We start from the raw sequence: 16,624 nt of genomic DNA, 5'->3' as shown, positions 1-16,624 counted from the left end.
AAATATGGTTTTGTTGGCTGGCCTGCATTAAATAAAGTGACTCGCACCAAAAGGGAAAAGGATATTTTAAGAATGTTTGCAAGTTGTCTATTGTACCAGAACCCAGAGCAGTTTCTGCTGGGATGTTATTTTTAAACTCTGTTGCATTTGTAACATACAGGCTATGTGACTCATCAAAACTTAAAAGAAAATAGAATCTTGTTTCTGTGTTCACTTTAAAGATATTGGTCTAACTTGGCAAGCAGAAGTTATCTGAAAGCACCAGAAGGACAGCATTGTTTCAAGACTATGCAAATCAAGTGTGGGAAAGTTGCACCTTAAGTAAATAAGAGCACCAGTGCATGTCTGGGCAGTGAGTGGGAGGTAAGAGACTTAGAAAGAGAAAGGAAAGAAAAAAAAATCTGGAAACAAAGCCTGTTGTTCTGACTGGGAGACAGCAACCCCTACAAGGCATGTTTATTCTGATGACAGAAGCACAAATCACTGGTAGCCTTGACTGATACACTCCTCTTGCCATCTGGCCCCCCGATACTTCCTACTACTTGCTAGGCTTTTTGCTTTTTTTAATTAAAAAAGATTTAGATTTGGTGTTCTGGGGGTTAACCAGCTTATATCAGTGCTGCTAAACATTAAAATCACTGAACAACCTACAACAGTCCATCCTGCGGCTTGACTTCCACTTCGCCATGTCTCTTGTCGAGGATGAAAAGTTACCTCCTACCTTACTTTGAGAATGTTCCTTGATGATTTTTTTTGTTTTGTTTTTGAAGCATAGATTACAGGGACAGAGAGAAAGAATGAAACACTGTGACTATTTAGGCTGACTTCTTATATAATATAGTCTGTCAGACACCCCAGATTTAGTTCTTGTTTGAACTACAGCTTATCTAGAAAGAAACACAGTCCACTTCATGCAGAAGTTTCCAGCAATAGAAAATCCACCAATATATTTGCTAGGCAGAAAAATTACTTTCTGTTCCTTCAGACTTCTGAGTTTTATTCGTGAATATCCATGCTTTGCTTTTAACCCTTCATACACAGGATCAATATCAACATTTTGTAACCTCAGAAGCCCTCAGCTCCCTATTGCATGTAAACAGATATGATAAAGCGTTACATGAAGCACCTTACAACCAGTTTGTTGATAAAGAACGTCCACATTTCATATCCATTAACCCTCTATTAGTAAGGGAGAAAACTTCTCTGTGCTGTAAATATATGCCGTATATTTTGAGGCATTCCAGACATTTAATTGTTGGGTTATGGATAAACTCTGTTTTTCATTGTCTCCTTGCCAGGACAGAACGGACTTCAAAGCACGGGAGCAAAATTCTGCATTCACCAGAGCCTACTGACAAGATTTCATCCCAGCTATTAACCTCTCAGCACTCAGAGCCTGGCTCACAATGGTAAAGGAACCGAGAGATTTAACTAATCCCATTCTAACGAATGCTTGACTTTTGCCTACCGAGGGAAGAAACCAGGGGGTGGGAGGGAGGGAGGAAGGGGGAAACGGTGAAAGGGAGGAGAGAAAAGCCACACTGTACTTCAAGCTTGTAGTTGAAAAAGCCTATTAATCAGGCTGTTGAAAAAAAAACATACCCACAAAACATTTGCACTATTTATGCAGAAACAATTAGTTAGTGCTCATTAGGCAGCATTCACACGATTTATCCCATACCCTCCTCCCCCACAGTGCCACCCTTTCACAAACCAAAAGCTTCTTAAAATTATCAGTGCATTAAAAGCCTGCTCCCCCCTTATTTTGGGCAAGTCAGCATGAATAATGTGCCTTGGTCAAAAACATGACTCCAAAAACACCCTCCCTCCCCAATCCTATTCTGTTTAGCATCACTTGTTTAATTATTTGGGGGGGTGGGGGGAAACAAGGAGGGAGAGGGAGCATTTACCTGCACTCTCCTGGAATTGTGCAAGAACCATGCTTGGGGCTACATCCCTGACGACAAATAGCTGTTAAAACAAAATGAAGAAGAGTATCAGCACGCTGCCTGCTTCCTGCATCTTCACACTCGTGGGAATGTTTTAATCTCTAACCAGCATTGTAATCCTACTAAATCCAAGGTTTCAACAACTCTCTCGTATCAAATCTAGTGGAAGGAAAACCAAGGTAGGTGGCTCCCTGTGATAGGAAATCTATCAGCTAGCTTTGCAGAGGAATCGTACTTAATGCTGTTCAGAGAGTTGTTTCTATGCAAGAGAAACCGTCTCGCCTTAGAGAGCTCAAGTCACTTTGAGTCTACAGGTTTCCTGTCTCTGTCTTTTGCAGGTGAACTGGCCCACTCTCATTGGCTTTACGTCCAATTGGAAGCAACTTTTAACTACTCTGGATTTACTTTTGAACTATATCTCTGAACAGACAGGATATTAAGATGAGCGTCGATTCAAATTACAGGTAAACTCTGTCAGCAAGACATGCTGATAGTCTGTTCCTATTCAGAGTCCTGCTTGCTCCTTCTGAAATTACCTAGGAAGTTGCCATTCCCTAATAAACATGTTAAACATCATCTCAGGTAGAACAAACAGCCTGGGACTTTTCAAACACCAAAGCTTTACACTTGCCAGGTCAGCTCTAAAACAAGTCTCTCCTTCCTGCTTGTCTTGAAGTTCTGCACCAAAGGGGAAATCCTTTTTGAAGTCAGCAGCAGAACTCCCATTGAAGTCAATGGGCTGGGTTTTCTTCCCAAGGGCAAAGATGTGGATAATCAGGGAAAGACGACATCTGCTAAGTGCCCAGTACTTGTCAGACCTCTCCAAGACTTTAAAACAAGGCAGAAACTAGTCTTCTGCTGCCCCTAGTTCTCTGTATAAAGAGTTGGTTGCTGTCCCATCGGTCCTTAGCCCTGTTGTCTGCACAAACTGACCACTGAGTTGCAACGTGGATAGGATGCACTCAAATCCTATCCAAGCCTGCTGATCGTTTGAGGGTCAAGCATTAGTCACAAACCTTTGTTGCATTCTGGTCCCATCCAGCCTTCCAAGCAGGTTTTGTTGCCATTCTGGTCACAGGTATGGTGAGTGAAGAAGTCATCTCTTGGTCGACAAAACTTGTTGCAGCCAAAGCCATAGTAATGTTCTGCACAAGTCACACGGATTTGGTACTCAAAGTGGGCAACTCCTGCATTATGTTTCAAAGTCTGCCACTGACGGCTTGGATTGATCATGCCAGAGTGGGATGCCTTCTCAATAATGCGATCAGGATCTAGAAGTCAGAAGATACGTCAGAGTTAAAACTTTGTTTAAGTACCATTACCTCCCACATCCCAGCTCTCTAGCTTTGCAGGAAAGACTCTGAGGCAGCCAGTTGGTTTTATTAATTTTCTGTTTTAGAGAGTAAGATAAGGCTGCCCTAGAGCTACAAACCATTAACTGAAACACACATGCAGGATTACTAAACCGAACAAAGCCTGAAATCAAAAGGGACTGTTAGGTTACTGCCAATCACTTATCTCTTTTGCACTGTAAAGGCATCCAATAAGAATCATACAGTTTGTGATTAAAGAAAATTCAGCTGCTTTCACGTCTAGCTCCAATAGATTGGTACATATTGTGGTTTTCCAGGCTTCTCCATTAATGGTACTAGTTTTGTTTTTAACTGGAATATTTATGAAAACATCATACTACAATAGCCTAATAAAGCAATGTCTACAAACTGAACATAAGCACCACAAAAGGTTTGCAGCCTTCTGGGACTCTGGTGTAAACACTGAATTGAAAACTAGCAACTCTGGCATTCAGACGACATCGGTGATCTCACCAGGTTTCGGCTGAGAAATACCGTGGAAGTTCTCTCTTCAGATGCTGACACTAAAAATTCAAGACTACCAGAGCTTGAAGCAGAGAACTCAAATTACTACATAGATTCCCGTTCTCTCTATAGGGCATTTCAAAGTTTAGACTTTGTACTTGACATTTAGATCCAGCAAAAGTCTTCTGGCTTTTAGAGCCCTACAACTGTCTAAATTATGGCTTGAAATAATATTTCACATTAGCTTGGAACATTGTATATATCTGTGGTATTTCACTTTGTAGTCCAGGTCTTGTGACTTAAATGATCTGACACTGCCTTACGACCTGCTGCTAGCAAGCACTTGACTGCCGAGTGAAAGTTTATCATAAAACAGCCAAACTATCCTTGCAGACATAGTACAAAACCAAGAATAAGTACCAGGCTACACTGTTCCGTATATGGGAGCATAATCCATCGACAGAAGAATTTTAGGTAGAAGGGCAGTTTGCCAATTATGTGTTAGACAGCAGCGTGTGAAGTACCAGCACATTCAAGTGTTAAGAATTAAAACATTCAGCTTGTTTTTCCAACAATTACAAAAGAAAGTTTGAGGATTTTACATATGGCAGAGCTGAAGACTAATGAAGTTGCTACATAACGCTTCAGATGACACATGGGCAGTTTTTCATCTAAAATGCTTTTAAATGTATTGCTAAGGACCTTTGATTTGTAGCTTTCAAAAAGAACTTCTGAACAGGCTTCTCAAGCCTCAGATACCCATTATCAATTCACCACTAGATCCTGCCTGCTTGTCTGCAGTTTTGAATAAAGTTAAGTCAAAGCACTTGCTGCACAACCACAGAAGAGTGTCAATTCACTGACACTGTAAGCATTTACCTGTTTTTCGGGGTATTCTTGGCTTGAGACTACAGCATTCATTAAGTGTTGACAGTGTGAAATTAAGGGCAACAACTTCTTATTCACCTTCTGGTATTTCTGGTTCTATAATATTTTCCATTTAAATCAGTTTTTATTATTCACTGGCAGCAAGCCCCCAACCCCACATCTATGTGCAAGACTTTCAAATGCATGCAGGTCTTTATTAATTTAAATCCCATTCACGAGTAATGTAGGTGCCTAAGGACTTTTCCATACTGGTATATCCAGAGCAATATCATGTCCTGTACTGTGCAGGTGTAAGGCTCTTAGATCTCATCAACAAGATTACTGACTAATTCTAAGAGGTACTTAAGCAGATGCATATCTATTCGCCTTGAATGGGGCTAGTCAAGCGATTATAGTTCCTCTCATGCGTGCTGGAGATGGCTTTGCTGCACTTGCCAAGTTTACACCCCGATCTACAGCACAGTTGGAAAGCAAATGCATTTCCCCAAATACCAAGTCTGTGCATAAAGACATCCTGTTTCTTGCGAGTGGAACAACTCTATCCTTTTCTCCTCTAAGTGGCAGAAGAAAAGAGGAATGACACTCAATTTAGTTTTGCAAACCACCCCCCCTCCACACACACACACTCTCGCTTTTCCAGTCTTTTCCTGTTCTGCTTTGGGAACATACCACTGACAGCTATTTCAGTCCTTGGCACCAGAAAAACAAATCTCCTTGGAAAAGAGATCTTTCCTCTTGCCTCTGCTCTATCATTTTTCCCCTATCTGCCAGCTCATTAGGAAGCATGTCCTTGCTGTATGTCTATGACATCTCACTCCAGCCACTGGCTCTTTTGAGCCCTTAAACCACAGGCTGAACTCAAATGGAAATATCCTTATTAGTCCACAGGACTATTTTTTTAAGGGCCCAGATGAAAACCAGCTGCAATTTCACTTTGGGTCATCGCTAAAATGCCTTTCATTTGATACATGTTATAAAGCTACCACCATACATTTAAATTCAAGTAAGGTCTCACAGACTTAAGATCCCTTTCCATTAGCCATCACCCACAGTTTTCACAACAAAGTATTGGCATGTTCCTTCTTGTACAAAAATTTCTCCACCCTTCCCTATTCCCACCTGTCAGTACGCACTTACACAAGCGTTCTGACCCAGACTTCAGGGAAGGCATTGCAACAACTCTTCCATTCTTAGCCCGCACCAACAATGTTTTAAGTTTTATAGCAAGCAATCCCAAAGCAGCAGACTGGTTATTTAAATAAAAACAAGCAGTCAGCCAGGCTTGAGAGAAAGTGATCTTCCTAACTCCCCGACATCATCTGACTCTGAATCCCATGCTTTGATAGAGAAGTTAGAGGAAACATTAACCAATCAGAAATTGATGAAGTGGAAGAGAGAGGCTTTCTGTACTTCTTCAGCTGCCAGTCTGCACTTCGCTGTCAGAGGGTTTGTTGGTTTCATTCACTTTTCGTGGCTACCCTTCAAAGCTATTAATCTGTCTTTTTATTTAGCGGGCAACTGTATCAAAGGTTTTCGGCACAGGGAAATTAGCTATTTTGACTGCCCACCTTTGCTCTTCAGTGCACCAATTTCTGGAAATAACAACTATGCAGCATCAGGAAGCAAACAACAAAAAAAGCCCAGACTCCCCTAAGCAGTTTGGGTGGCCAAGGACACCACAGTTATTTTTGAAAGTCTTTGCTTCAGACAACTTCCAGCTATGGCTTGGTTTACATTGTGCTGAAGTCTCTTATGCCTGACTGGAATTCACATGCAACTGATACCAGTAATTTACAATAGCTCTTTGACATAGTTTGAGATGCAATGTCAGCCCCATTAGCTTTATGTATGAAGCGACAGTAGCAAGATGGCATCTAGACAAGAACCAGAGTAAGAAAACCATTTAAGTTGAATCTTGGCTCCAACAAAGCACAATTCTCATCAACTTCAACAGGGCCAGAATTTAACTGCAAGCCACTCTTGGAAGTGAGACAAGAGAGAGTATGTGGTAAAGGGAACGTAGGAGGAGTGGAATGTAGAGGGGGGAAGGAAGCATCCACTCTAGGATCTCCTAACAACTGCATTGATCAGAGGATGCTAGAGCTATTAAGAAGTTACACAAACCCTACTAAACACACTTCCCCCCCCCCCTTTTTTTTTTTTTTTTGAGATCTCTCACAGAGTCCTTATAATTCAGTGGTAATTAGGGTAAAAGAAAATCCTGGCCATCAAAAAAATACTCATCACTTTATAGTATGACAATTGTTTAGTTCTAATGATTTCCTTAACTAGTTCTTCAAGACTTATTCTTCAGATATGGGAAAGCTGACTGTAAGTAAAGCGATGCGGTACAAAGGAAAAGCTTTGTGCAGTACAGTGACTAAAGTGACCTACAGATGGTTATGTGACAGCAAAGCTAGAACAGGAATGCAAATCAGGAACATGTGTAAGAACATGTCTGCGCTTGGTCAAATGCACTGCTGAGAAATGAGGCAATTTTGTCTGAAGACAATTGTACTTCCAGAACATGAAAGCAAAGAAAGGGTTCATTGTGTAGCTTTGGAAATGCAGTTGTTTCATGAAAAAAGATGAGCTCTAATAATAGCAAAAGTGGCAGAGACCCAGTCTGAAAAAAAACTCTCAGATCCCACTGTAAACAAGACCTTCATTTTTAATTCAGGCATCTTCCATTTTTAATACAACTCTGCTGCAACAATCTGTTTTCTGCTCCTCCATAAAACACTCCACAGTCAAGAGCCAAGAAGTCTCCCAGCCACCGCTCCATGACTGTGCTGGGGTAGGGCCTGAAATCACAGGTACTACAACAGTGTTGAATGTGGCCGGTTGTAAAGCAAACCCCGGCTTTCGCTGAGAGGTTACATGAATCATCTGCAATAGACAGCTTCTTTTCTGGAACCAAGAACTAGCAGGACAACCCATGTATATGAAAAAAAAAAATAAATAAAGAGCAGATCTGTGCAGAAAGATTCCCAGACTCAAAGGCCATTCCCTAGCAGTGTACTCTTCGCCCATTAAAACATAAACCCACAGCACTGTGCACATTTCTACAAGGCCTTTCTTTCGTGAAGCATGAATTCCATTTCATTACTGCGTGGCTGTCACCTGGCATTCCAAAGCGAACTACAAGAAGCTGTTATAAGATTCCTGTAAGATGGGCCACAGTGCTGCTGCTTCCTTATTGAAGGAAAATGCTTGTTGTGTCAACAAAAGGTTTGAGTTCAGATTCATACTTTCTCCTGTGGCTTTTACCACACGCTATTAAAGCCTTAGATTGAAAATAGAGCTAATTTTGCCCACCTACTCCAGTAACAGCAGGCAATAAGCAGAACAGCTCGTATGCCAAGAGACTCTACGCAGCTTCCTCTAGCCAATAGGAAAAGCTTAGTAGAAAGTTTCTGAAACCAACCAAAGACATTCCAGGTGAAAGATTCCCACCCTTGATTTCCAGCCAGCTCTACCAGGTGGTGTCTGGTAAATACTTTTCAGCCCCTGACTATAAATCCCTAGACATCCAGCTCCCAAGGAAGAGCTGGTAGTCACTCCTGTTTCTCATCTACAGTCATTAGATGGCTATCTATGCGAAGTCTTATGGAGTGGGTTTTTTTTTTTTAAAGCAGCATGTTCAGTTTTGGGAAGTACATAATTTATAGAGATGTCCCAAGTCAACAAGACTTAAGCTTCTGAATATCACTCCTAATTTAAAAAAAAAGAAAATCCAAACAAAAAAAAACTGAAGAAATCCCTTGGCTTTTATTCTCCCTAAGGAGAAAGAGGGAATTAACAGCATCTATTTTTAGGCATCAAACCTAGGTGCCTAGGTGAGTGAGCTACTCACCTCTCTACAGGCAATGTGAGGGAGACAGGCTGCTGCAGAGCCTGTAGTAGGTGCTCCGAATTGTCTGGGAGAGAGCTTTTCCCTCTCCTCACACTCTACTGTACGGTGAGCTGGTTAGACTACCAAAGGCCTTTCAATGGACAGGGAATCAAGGTGTCCGAACTAAGTAAACCAGCGGAATGAATACTTACTAGTAGAGTTATCATTGTAATCCCATGCCTCAACAAGCAGTGTGTAGGATCTCTGCAAAAGAGAAATAAGAGTTAGTTTCAAAGCCACACATGACTGTAAGAGGAAAAAAAGACCAAAAAACAAAAACCCGACAATTTTTAATTAAAAAGAAAAATCCTGGTCTCTGCCCTAAAATGGAATACTTGAAAACATAAATAGGTAATAGATTATACTTGAGACAAACACGATCTTCCTGAAACCCCATAAGCTACCTTATCCAGTCTGACTTAGACCTTTCACCTTGGCTAGCTCATCTTTGTCATCATTAATGCATCTTATGTACTTAACCAGGAAGTACAGCCTTTGACACTATGCTGTAGCCACAATAAAGCATGTGTGGAAGAATTGCGCATGGAAGACAGAAAACACCAGGCTAGCATAGCAGCATCAAAAAAACCAAAAAACCGAAACTAAACCTCCACCCTCAAAGACTGCTTCAAAAGAATTTTAGTTACAGAAAAGTAGTCTTGATGTCCCTTCCCCCAGCCATCCTGAAAGCAAGAAGTGTTGCTAAGATTACTGTGCTCTGCCTTGACAGCGCAATCTCTAGGGACTTTGCTTTTCAGCACCCCCTTTGAAAGCTTTGTCTGCATGAGGGCCATTGCAGCTCCCACAAGTATCAGGTAACTGGGGGAAGAACTGATGGATATGGGAAGGGGGTGGGGTGAGAGAGAAGCGTTGTAAAACAAAGGCTAAGATCAGACTCTTTGGAAGAGCAGGGAAAGGGAAGATGCACTATCCACCCTGTGTCACATTTACAGACGCACTAATCTGCCAATGAGCTCGCTAGCACTCCAGTAATAATAATCATAAGCATAAACTAACTGAAGTGACTCCATGGGTTGGAAAGATGCCAGCTATTACATCTAAGCCACCTTTATCTTCAATTCTAACTTGAGAACAAGAGCCATTAAAACATCTTCTCCTCCCCCAGCTCTACTCTGAGATATTATTATCCAGGCTGTATCTTTCAAAATTGCCATCTAGCCAGCCATATCCAAACTTAGAGAATGATTCAAAACCAAACCAAAACACACACCCCCAAAAAAATAACAGCTGAGGAAAAATAAGAAAATATCTGACTTGAAAAGTATAACAGCTATAAATGAGGTAATAAATGTAATAACTTTCTGGTGAGCAGAACAATAATAGAACAAATAAAAACTCTCCACGAAGGGTTTTGATGCTTTGCCATAGAAGCTGTGTATCGTAAGGTTTATTTCTTCTTAATTGTATCTGCGCTCAGTCACATTCTGCTCATTTGCGGTCTGCAGCACTTAACACCTTTTCTGTAACAGAAACCAAAATACAGTTCTGAGGGTGAACGGCTACAAGGTGCAAGTGTAAGGCAGACCTCAAATTCCTTAAGAAGGGGGGGAGGGGCGGGAAGAAAAAAAAGAAAAGAGTTGAAGCAGACTGCTTTCTCACGACTGGACACAGCATGCAGTCTCTGAATGAAAACCTAGTTTGTGATGGACACCGGCTTGGAATATAGCCTAAATATGTTTCATATTCAAAGCAGACTAGGATTCCATTTCGTTCACTGATAACTGTGGGAAAATGCTTCCAAAAGTAAGCAAAGCTGGGCAAGCCGAGACATGTGCCCAAACTTCTATGCAGAAGCTCCATTGGCCCAAACCATTTTTGGTTAATATTTCATGAAAGTTACATGTTGTTTGTTACTATTCTAGACCAAGTTTGTCAACTTGAAAGAAACTCTGAAAATAAAACACAACACAACATTTAACACTGTTTAAAGCAGATTTAAGAAGTCCTTACACAAGTCAGAGGTTAAAAAAAAAAAACACCAAACAAACAAAACCAGAATAGAACTCCTGAGCCATATTACAGATATAGATTGCACTATCTTGGGTGCTTCCTCACTGGTTTAATTACCAACATTGAGAAGCACAAGCACAACATGTTACTGCAAGCTTGAAAAAAATATTATGATCTAGAGAGTGAATTATGGCAACCAGCACTACTTCCAATAAAGTTAAGGATGTTTTCCTTTCGGCCTTGCATAATTGTTTTGGAAGATATTTTGTCTAAACTCATAGCAACAGTTCCCGGTTGGTTCTCAGGACTGTTTACCAACACACCTAGCCCTTAAGGAAAGGAAAGGCTGAACCCTAGCTTTAAGTGCTACTGTTGCTAGATACTTGTGTGACCACTTTCCAACACCACACAGGAGTTTGTTTAAAGAGAGGAGACGCTTCTGCTTAACTGGATGGACATAAAATGCAGGGGGAATAGGCCTACCCTAGCAATTCCCTTGTTTCTATGTGCCCCCTCTCACCTCATCTGAGTATTTCAAATGAAGGATCCCCATCCTGAAAAGGGATGATACAAAGAATGGCAGTTTAATCTCTTGGCTCTGTCCCTCTCAGCACGGGGCAAAGAAAGGACAAGACTTTGTGTTCAAGATGGGACACTTCTAAACAAAAGGCACACAGACACCCACAGCCCTACAACAGCAGTAGCAAGGCCCCCTCAACAATCCCACTATCGCATACATCTAGCCAATTCCACTCCCCAAAAAACACCCCCAGTTCTGTGCAAAGGCTGCACTGTTGAGATTTTTTTTAAAAGTGCATATCATCCCCACTCTATAGATCAACAATTCAGATATCTCAGGAATGACTACTTACAGCGTGGAGGTTTAAGTTTTCCCATGCCCACAGATGACCTCTGCCCATCTTTGAATAAATATACATATCCAGACAGAAGAATTCCACATCATGCACCTTATTCCATCAAAGCAATGTCCTAGGCAACAAGGCAGCAGTGAACTTTCCAGAGTCACACCCAATTAGCCACTGTAAACCTGAGCTTGACCAGAAGGCAGGGATTCTGGCTTGAGAGGAAAGGCAGCTTGAAAGGAACAGCAAGCCGGCACAGTTTGCAGAACATCCACAATCTGATCAGCCCAGAGGACTGAAAGGCAGCATGGTCAAATTTGAGCAAAACTCCCATGAGTTAAGCTATGGAAGGATGGAAATGGTTAAGTTCACACTCCAAAAAACAAAGAAAGCACCACTGTGCAAGGGCTATTTTCCTCAATGACAAGACACCGCAATTTAGTCTTGATGCATTGATAATACAACTCAAGAAAGACTTTGAAGACCCTGAAATCCATCAGGAACTGTACGTTTTAAGGGCCTGAAAGGGCAATGCAACCTCTTTTCTGGTTATTTAAATTAAATGCTAGCAGCTCCAGGTAAGCAGAAGGTGTTTAAAGCTCTCAGCTTGATTACCTTCTTCCCTCCCTTCATCCAGACATCCACCCAAAAGAGGTGGTTTTGTACTTTGGCTTCTAAAGGCACTCTGCGAATCAGTGGGACAGAGCAAAATTAAAACACCAGGCTCATTAGTGAAAGGACTGCCTCCTTTTTGAAAGAGGTTGCAACTAGTCAAACTTCTTTCCCTCCTATCCTTGTGGTTAAACCATGCAAGAACTTTGCTGAGCATGTGAAACCATGACTAGACAAATGCAGTGGGAAGTTTGCATTCTGAATGCTGCGCCTGCTCCTCCTCTACCAAACAAGGAGAGCAGGTTAAGCCCAGCAATGTGCTCTGCTAGCTATGCACAGCTGTGAAGACCCATTTGAGAACAGTGCTCACACCCTGCCTACGTTATGGAGAAGAAGACTAGGAGACCAGCACGCTGTCATAGCGGGCCACAGCAAATTGCCAAGAGCTCCGCAATCCCTCCTCCCTTCAGCTGGAAGTGGGTGAGATAGGGAAGAGGGAAACTGAGGCGTATTTCAAAGTGCCCAAGGGTCCAGGGAGTAGGGCATCTCTGAGCAGAGTTAAGGCTAGTCACAAGACCATTTCCGCTAAATGTCAGCAGGACTCTCACTTGGGTACCCCTGTTGCCACGTGACAAGTCACGATGATGCTATACAGATATGTCACAACGTCACGCCATGGTCAGCCAGTCAACTTTGACAACAGACTATTCCTTCAAAGGAGTTGAAGACAACTGGCTCCTCGTCTAGAGGAGGTATGGCCATATGTGGGAAAAGAAGGGAAACAACCTAAGCTTCTTAACCCTTTGCTGAAAGCAACATTATCAAGAAGTTCTTCTTTGGGCCAGCCTACCTAAGGATAAAGCAACACCCTCTAAAGCTGTTACTCTCTCAAACCTGCATATATGAACAGAGTCTAAGCTGTAACGATCTCGCACCTCAGAGTCCATGGCCAAGAGCTAGGCTGAACCTCAAGCAGGCAGCCCAGCCAAGAGCCTCATCAGAATATGCCCACATGAAAACAGAGCACACTGTTCCTTTAGTCTTCATTTCGAGTAGTTTCTTCATTTCTGTTAGTGCTGGTAAACACTTCATTGCCACATGAAGGAGAAGACATGAAAACAAATTTAACTATATTAGCAGCTTCCAGGAGACACTTTCTCCCGCATTGTGCCTTGGCACAAGCCAAGCCAGTAACCGAAGTCAAGACCTTCTCCGCGATGCAACTGCCACCCTCCTGCCAAATGATGAAGGACACAAAAGTACCGCTATCCAAACTATGCATACGCTTAAGCATCCAGTAAACCAGGCTGATCTCTGATCTGGCAAGCCTGCTGGAATAATGAGAATCCTGTGAATACATAATGTGCTGAAGTTGCCATTGTGTGAAGTAAGTCCATGGTTTGTCTGGGAGCCGAGCTATGCTGAGTCTACTGCTGCTTCCTGTTGCTTGTCCTGTATTAGCATTATTTTTGGATAGGCCCCATTATGTTCTGTAATCCTCACTGCAGTCAGTATGGCCACACTATTGTTCTTGGTTAATATTAGCAGTCAATGCCTCTGTCTGGGTGGCCGGACTACAATGTATTCCAATCACAAACCTAGCATGCATTAACCGAACAATGTACTGGGATAGAGCGGGGAGACTTGGGGTCCTCCCTCCTCCCCTCCTTTAGAAAAAAAAAAAAAAAAGAAAGAAAGTAGTATAGCATCTCTTCCCCCCCCCCTTTTTTTTTTCTTTGTAAACTAATGATTTTAAGTGATCTCAGCTACCAGGGTGCTTCATACAACAACAGCATTTTAATCAGCACCTTATCTCGTTACGGAGTTATTTTCTCACGGAGCCCCACTTGTCGAAGACTAGCAGGTAGGCCAAGATGTCAATGGTTGCTTTCAACCTTCCCCAACAAGCAGATTACCTGCTCTTATCAGTCCCCCTACCTGTTTAAAGCATCCCACTGATAATTAAATGCACCAGTTACAAAAGGGTGGCAAGGTTAATAGAGAGAATACCTAGTAGCCAGCCAAGCAAAACAGTCAGGTTCACATAGAGCAAGCCTGAACAAGAAGCCTTTCTACTTATTTACCTAAGTGCATAAGAACTGGGTTGAGCTGGTAAAGAACTCTGGATGTTTGACTATTTACAAACCACTTTAACCACTTCTATCCACATTTTACAGTTTCTTCTGAATACTACAAGAATAATGAATGTAATTTGTGCTGCAGAATAATGACCACAGTACCGTGAGCTCCACAGACTACCAAGAAATGAACGCAACAGCTTCTAGTTTTGACATCTTTCCCCATGTTAAGGCACATGGGTTACCAGCTAAAATTATTAGAATCGCGTCAATTAATGTATAAAACTTCTATCCATCAGCAGAAACGCAAAGTCAAGTTTAGTTTGAATTTTCAAAACCAATCTTGTCGTTAGTATTATCTACACAGAAATACTTTTAAGAACTGTAGCTTAAGGTTTTTGCATGTACTGCAGAACATCAGACTTGAGAACTGAAGTTGGAATAAGTGTGATGTATGAGAGTGCAAGCCTCTTGTATGGCACACCATCTCACTTAATTAGCTAAGGCCCAACTTTACCAGCATCAGAGCTCGTTTACTTCTATTCCAGCCTTCAGTCTGCAATGAAGCGGTAAGTTTCCTTAAGTAGAATTTTAAGCATAAAGCATCAATTTTACGCAATTCATTTTCAGACATGCAGACTTCCAGCTGCATAAACAAGCTGACAGTGCTGGATGTATGTAGTCTGAGAAAGTTTAGGAATAAGCTTCAACACCAGGCCCAATCCAGCTGCCACTGAAGTTAAACTGGAGTAGGCCTTTATTATAACAAGAACAAAAATTCTAGGAGCAGGCAGGATAAGGATTTATTTTTAGACATATTATGGTAATATAGTCAAATGGATTTACCAGGAAGATGAAGTTCTGAACTGACTGGAACATAAACAACTCTTTAGAACATGTAAGAAGTCCAAAACCTCTGAATGAACGCATCACTTCTCTGCAGTCCTGGGAACAAACAGCCTTGTGGATGCTAATTACGCTTCAGATGTCACTTAATACTCTCAGCTCCGTTTTGGATAGTAATCCTAGGCAACACATTGCCCTTTGAGTGCTGAAGATTTATTCTTAAATTATTAGTTAACAATAAAGGACACTGTGGATTTGATTAATATGCATTTTATTATTATAAAAATTTCTTCTGATCTGCCCATGCTCCAAGGTGACTTATCAGGTATTCTTTAAGAAAAGCTTGAATAATATCTAGCATTTGCTTCTACAAGTTTTCAAAAAGTTAACTAGAGGGAGGGAAAACACAAAAATCAAGCTTTAGTTTTATGACTATGACCTATGCGTTTTTTTTTAAAAAAAAAACAAAACCAAAAAAACCCAGTTGAATGAAGTGATATTTTTCTCTCAGATTCAAACTGCTGTTACTTTAGTATCAGCTGCAGATTAGTATTTTGGAAGCCTCTTGTGTCAAGACAAGGGGGAAAAAGTTCACAAAGCTTAAAAAACACTAAGGCTTTTTCATTATATCTTTCTAGCCAGAAAAAACAATGCCTACCCAGAAAACATATTTTACGTCTTCAGTAGCAGTAAGATTTGTCATTAAAAAGGGGAAAGGCTGACTATTTTATTTTTCAGAGTAAGGTTGAAATAAGATGTTCAAAACTCTTTTTAATTGTATTTTATGCTAAAGTCATTTAGACGCTGGAGGGTTTTTTTCCACCTCAGTAGTTTCCTGGTGTGTTGGTGCAATTGGCCCCAATATTAAATAATTACAAGGATCATAATTTCAGGATAAACAAGCCATTTGAAATTGGAGCTATGCATACCAAAGGAATTGCCAAGTTTGACCTCCTTCTTACTCACAGTCTCGCCAAACCCCCAAAAGATCTTTCTTTACATAAAAGTAAAGTTTAGTGCTAAGCTTTGCTTAGTTATTTCATGCACAGCTCCCTTAAGGTATAGCACACATCACACTTTGGATTCTTTAAGAAAGGCAAGAGATTTGATTTATGTCGGAGAAGAGCATGTGTCTACCATGAAACAAAACTTGTTGAGACAGACTTTGACAAGTGGAACATAGAAAAGTAGGGAACAAAAGAATTCCCATACAGCTTCCTAAGCCAAGTTTGCCTGTCAAGAAAGTCACTAGTCTCAAAATGAATGCAAGAAGCAAGACTACATGCATTTTTTTTTTTTAAATCATCATCATCATCATTATTATTGTTTCAATTTACTGAAGAATTGCTAGCTACTGCAGGGGCAGCTTTCTGATGCACTCTCGTTCCTTTATGCTGGTCTGCTGCCCTGTTTCCTAGCAACTTCCTCAAACCTCCCATCACTTAAATTAATTTATGGCCACCATCTCCACACCCATTACTCACAGAGGTACATATCAAAACTGACAAGAGCAAAGCGCAGAAGTTTTATTAATAAAGACTCCGACACTTCAAATCTACATTACAACTACAAGCCAAATCTAACAATACATTCTCTTTTCTTCCTCTCTTGCATGGTAAATAAAGACCCCTAATGCAATAGAACTATTTTTCACAAATGGCGTAAGGGGGCAGCTTGACATGGGAAGAGATTTTTTTTTTTTTTT

The 16,624-nt window shown here is 41.2% G+C and overlaps 1 protein-coding gene across 1 annotated transcript in view; it reads right to left on the bottom strand.

Moving 5' to 3' along the window:
- Positions 1-16,624, bottom strand: part of JAG1 (jagged canonical Notch ligand 1) — a 35,088-nt gene that overhangs the window by 14,122 nt on the left and 4,342 nt on the right. Inside the window, exons 3-5 of the mRNA XM_059828478.1 lie at positions 8,702-8,753; positions 2,966-3,220; positions 1,911-1,971 (exon numbers count right to left, since the gene is read on the bottom strand). Coding sequence (XP_059684461.1) covers positions 1,911-1,971; positions 2,966-3,220; positions 8,702-8,753 — 368 coding nt within the window. The remainder of the gene's footprint in view (positions 1-1,910; positions 1,972-2,965; positions 3,221-8,701; positions 8,754-16,624) is intronic.

Source organism: Gavia stellata, chromosome 23 (genome assembly GCF_030936135.1).
Source record: "Gavia stellata isolate bGavSte3 chromosome 23, bGavSte3.hap2, whole genome shotgun sequence".
Lineage (NCBI taxonomy): Eukaryota > Metazoa > Chordata > Aves > Gaviiformes > Gaviidae > Gavia > Gavia stellata.
Note: the sequence above shows the minus strand (reverse complement) of the source record. Positions and strands in the feature narration are given on the sequence as shown.